The 3647-nt window shown below is 58.9% G+C and overlaps 1 protein-coding gene across 1 annotated transcript; it reads right to left on the reverse strand.

Moving 5' to 3' along the window:
* Positions 1-253: 253 nt before the first annotated feature.
* On the reverse strand, positions 254-3342 carry TNNI1 (troponin I1, slow skeletal type). Its single transcript, XM_009634072.1, has 5 exons — positions 3307-3342; positions 2526-2657; positions 2350-2439; positions 1715-1891; positions 254-361 (listed from the first exon to the last, which is right to left on the reverse strand). Exons 2-5 carry the CDS (start codon positions 2649-2651, stop codon positions 254-256), a joined length of 501 nt encoding a protein of 166 aa, XP_009632367.1. The 5' UTR covers positions 2652-2657; positions 3307-3342.
* Between the last annotated feature and the right edge of the window lie 305 nt (positions 3343-3647).

Consider the following 3647-nt stretch of genomic DNA (forward strand, 5'->3'; position numbering starts at 1 on the left):
TGAGCGTGACGTGGGCAGCAGACCCCGGAGGGCTGGGGAGGACAAGCTGGGAGAGCAGGGTGGCTGCTGGCAGGGGCTCCCCGGCGGGGACGTGAGGGACAGGCACCCGTCCCACGCGTGGGGTGGGAGATGGGGCACGCGATGCCCTTTTCTGTAATGAGTGGGGGCGGTTTCTGCATTTGCCCGGCCCCAAGCGCAGATCGGGGATGCTGCAGGGGGCATCGCAGGGGGTGGAGGGCCGGTCCCCTACCTCTCACTGGCCCGTGGGCGACTTGGCAGCATCGAACATCTTCTTTCGCCCCTCCATCCCCGACATGGCCTCCACGTTCTTGCGCCAGTCGCCCACTTCCACGGGGCGCTCCTGCCAGGAGGGACAGGGACAGGGGTTGCAATGGCCGTGTGACAGGCGACTGGCAGCCCCACGCTCTCCCTCCTCATTGCATAGGGCTGCCCCACTGCAAACGTCCCCTCCCTTGGAGCCAGCTCTGCCCTGTGTCCCTGCACGTGACGCTGACGGGAAGATGGCAAGCAGAGGTCTCAGCTCTGCAGGGAGGTCTGGATTCATGTGGATACCCCGCCAAAGCCTGGCTAAATTGCATTAATGCACTAGAAGGCCCAAAAATCCTGGAAAATTTCTTTAGGAGGAAGGAACCAGAATGTGCGTGGGACTTGGGATTTACACCAGCACACCGGGACAAATGCAAGCAAAACCACTTTCTGCTGGGACTTCCCAGCCCACATAAAACCCATCTCCACCTTCTCCGAGCTTTTGGAGGGGACTGGGATTGCTGCTGTGACAGTGAGAGCCTGGCAGTTGCTTCCAGAACATAAAGGGGAGATGACAGCCGTTCCGGGAGCATGCCTAGGTGTCTGCTCTGCCAACCCACAAGCATTCATAGATTACAAGCCGTGCCCCAAAATCATCTCATGACATCTAAAATAAACTCAGGTCTATTCACCACCTGGTGCTGAGGACCGTAAACACAGTTTTTATCCAAAGGACTGAAAAACGTGCCCTGCTAGCAAGGGGGGGGGGAACCAGAAAAATAACTGAAAATTGAGATTCTTATCCAACCGGCTGAGCTGGGACCAAGGGGTAAAACCCCTTTGCGGGGAGGCACTAGGAAAGCAGCACAACTCTTGTCGCTGGGGTGCTTGCACACCCCAGGCAGGTTTGGGCATCGATCTCTGTCGCCGGTGCTGAGCCTTCCCCCTCTCGCCAGCTCTGCAAAGCTGCTGTGTGTGAACCGGGCCGTTTATCTCAGGCTAAGCGTGCTTGCTGGGCTTGCTCTCTCTTATCTAATCTGGGTCTGGGAGTTTCCTGGGTGTTTTCGGGGCGTGATTGCACCCAATAGGAGCTCTCCTGGCTCCTCAGAAGACCAAAGCCCAAACTCTCTGCAAGTGCAGCCCAACAGCCATGCCCAGGGGGGCCCAGCTGAAAGGCGCCCACGTGTGCCGGGAGGGAAGAGCATCATGGATGTAGCCCTAAATCTCACTCGTTATTGTCCACCAATTACCTGGCCTAGCCAAACTGCTCCCATGGGGTCCTACAAGCTCCCACAACGGGCAGTGCCTCGCACAGACTGCCCCGTGCTATCTCTGAGGCTTACAAGGGATGAGCACAACCCACGCAGGCTTCACAGGGGACCCTGGAGCAGGGCAGGGGCATTCCTAGGAGGTGTCTCCATCGCTGGCCTCTAGGAGAGTCACCCACCTTCTCCGTGTCCTCCTTCTTGACAGATTTCAGGTTGGCTCTCAGATCCATGGAAACCTTGTGCTTGGAGCCCAGCAGAGCCCTCAGCATGGCATCGGCGGAGACGCGGACTCGCCTCAGGGGGGGGCGCTTGAACTTTCCTCGGAGGTCAAGCACTTTGATTTTCAGATCTTTAATCTGCAGGTTGAGGAAAGGAGGAGGGGCGGGAGGTCACCGCATGGCTGCCTTGCGCCAAAAGCTCCTACGTGAAGCAGGAGGGGTCTGCGCCTCTCCTGCAGCCACGAGGACCAACTTCACCGGGGGACTGTCCACCTGAGCACAGAGCTGCTGTCACTGCCTTGTCCCCGCCTGCTCTGCTGGCAGCCAAGCGGCCAGCAGGAGCCCTCAGACCCACAAGGGGCGACCAGAAGAGCGAGGAGGTTGCCTGTGGCCCCCATGGACAGCTTGAGCTCCCTGAAGCAGGGATGGACCTCCTGCTGAGTGATGCCTCGCAGAGCAAATACCAACCCTTAGATAAGCCTGGTGCACGTCCCACATCCAAGCTCAGCCCAATCCATGACAGACCCCCATGGAGGCCCAAGCTGCCATCTGGGAGGGAGTTAGTGTCAGGGCAAACAGGCCAGCCCGCCTCCTACCTCACGAGTATTATGGTTGCATTTCGCTTCGATGTCGTATCTCTCTTCATCCACGATCTCAACTTTCTCGTGCAGCTCCCTGCACAGGTCCTGGGGGCCAAGCAGGAGAGGAGAGCGGTGAGCAATGCCCCCCGTGCCCCCCAGGAGCTCGCTCCACCCTCAGCCCTGAGGAATACCTGGAGCTGGCTCAAGGAAAGCCCACTGGTGTGCAGTGGTGTGATCCGCTCAGACAGGTATCTTTCCTTCTCTGACTGCTTGTCCACGATCTCCTGTTCCCACTCCTCCTTCGCTTTTGCCAGCATCAAACTCTACGGGCACAAGTAAAGGGCAGAAGCGTGAACAGCCAGGCTCCTCCGCTCCCCCTGGGCCTCCTCACGCAGCATCTGCAGGATGGGACGGTCCTGTCTGCCTCACAAACCTCCCCCCTGCTGCGGCTGTCTCCCCCCAAAATCACTGCGCCGCTGCCACACACATCAAAAAATCCCCGCGCCTTTTGTGTGGCGACCCCGGAGGCGGGGGAGCAGCAGGGCCCGCCACACCACAGGGCTGCGGTGGTGGTGGTCCCGATGGATGCTGACGCCGGCACTTTCTCTGCACCGGTTTGCTCTGCTGCGGCAGAAAATGATTGTTCCCAAGCCCCGACCTGGGGAGCTCCCGGGCTCGTGCTGCCGAGCTGCTGGGGCACAAACGCGAGGTCTGCGGCTTTGGAGCAGAAGGCGCCAGCGCCTCTCCCCACCTTCGTCAAGAGGCGGTGCGGGGAGGTTTGTTTGCTGCCTGCACCACAAAGCCCACATGAGTGAGGATTTTTGGGAAGACAGGAGGTGGGAACGGGAGCTGCTCCCCCAGGCCCACGCCTCTGCCACTCCTCATCGCCGTCCCACCGACCACGCACGTCAGCCACCGCTCCCTCTCCCCAGCAAGACAAACCCCGGGGAGTTTCCAGCCCTTGGGACTCACCTTCAACAAGAGTTTGCGTGAGGCTGTGATCTTGGATTTTCTCTAGGGGAAAGGGGAGGGGGGAGAAAAAAAATAAAACCACTTTTGAAAACAAACTGACAGCAAATGCAGCATCGAGGTCCCTCCCAGAAGGAAAGGCACTTACCTCCCTGCAGGCGGTGTGCGGTCAGGAGGGGGCAACAGGGAACGAGAGAAGAGAAGAGGGCATCAGTGAATGAGAGTCAAAAAGAGGCGACAATCAAGAAAAGCGTCTCGGGATTGCAGTTGGTTTCCTTATTTCCATATCTAATAGTTGCCCCCTGCACTAGATGACCACTAGTGGTCCCTTCCAACCCTAAACA

Source organism: Egretta garzetta, unplaced genomic scaffold, assembly GCF_000687185.1.
Source record: "Egretta garzetta isolate BGI_Z169 unplaced genomic scaffold, ASM68718v1 scaffold202, whole genome shotgun sequence".
NCBI lineage: Eukaryota > Metazoa > Chordata > Aves > Pelecaniformes > Ardeidae > Egretta > Egretta garzetta.

Coding starts and splice junctions, on each gene's coding strand:
- TNNI1 (XM_009634072.1), bottom strand. CDS start 2,651: ATGCTGGCAAAAGCGAAGGAGGAGTGGGAACAGGAGATCGTGGACAAG. Junction 1,892..2,349: donor GCAACCATAATACTCGTGAG/GTAGGAGGCGGG, acceptor CTCAACCTGCAG/ATTAAAGATCTGAAAATCAA. Junction 362..1,714: donor AGAAGGAGGACACGGAGAAG/GTGGGTGACTCT, acceptor CCCTCCTGGCAG/GAGCGCCCCGTGGAAGTGGG.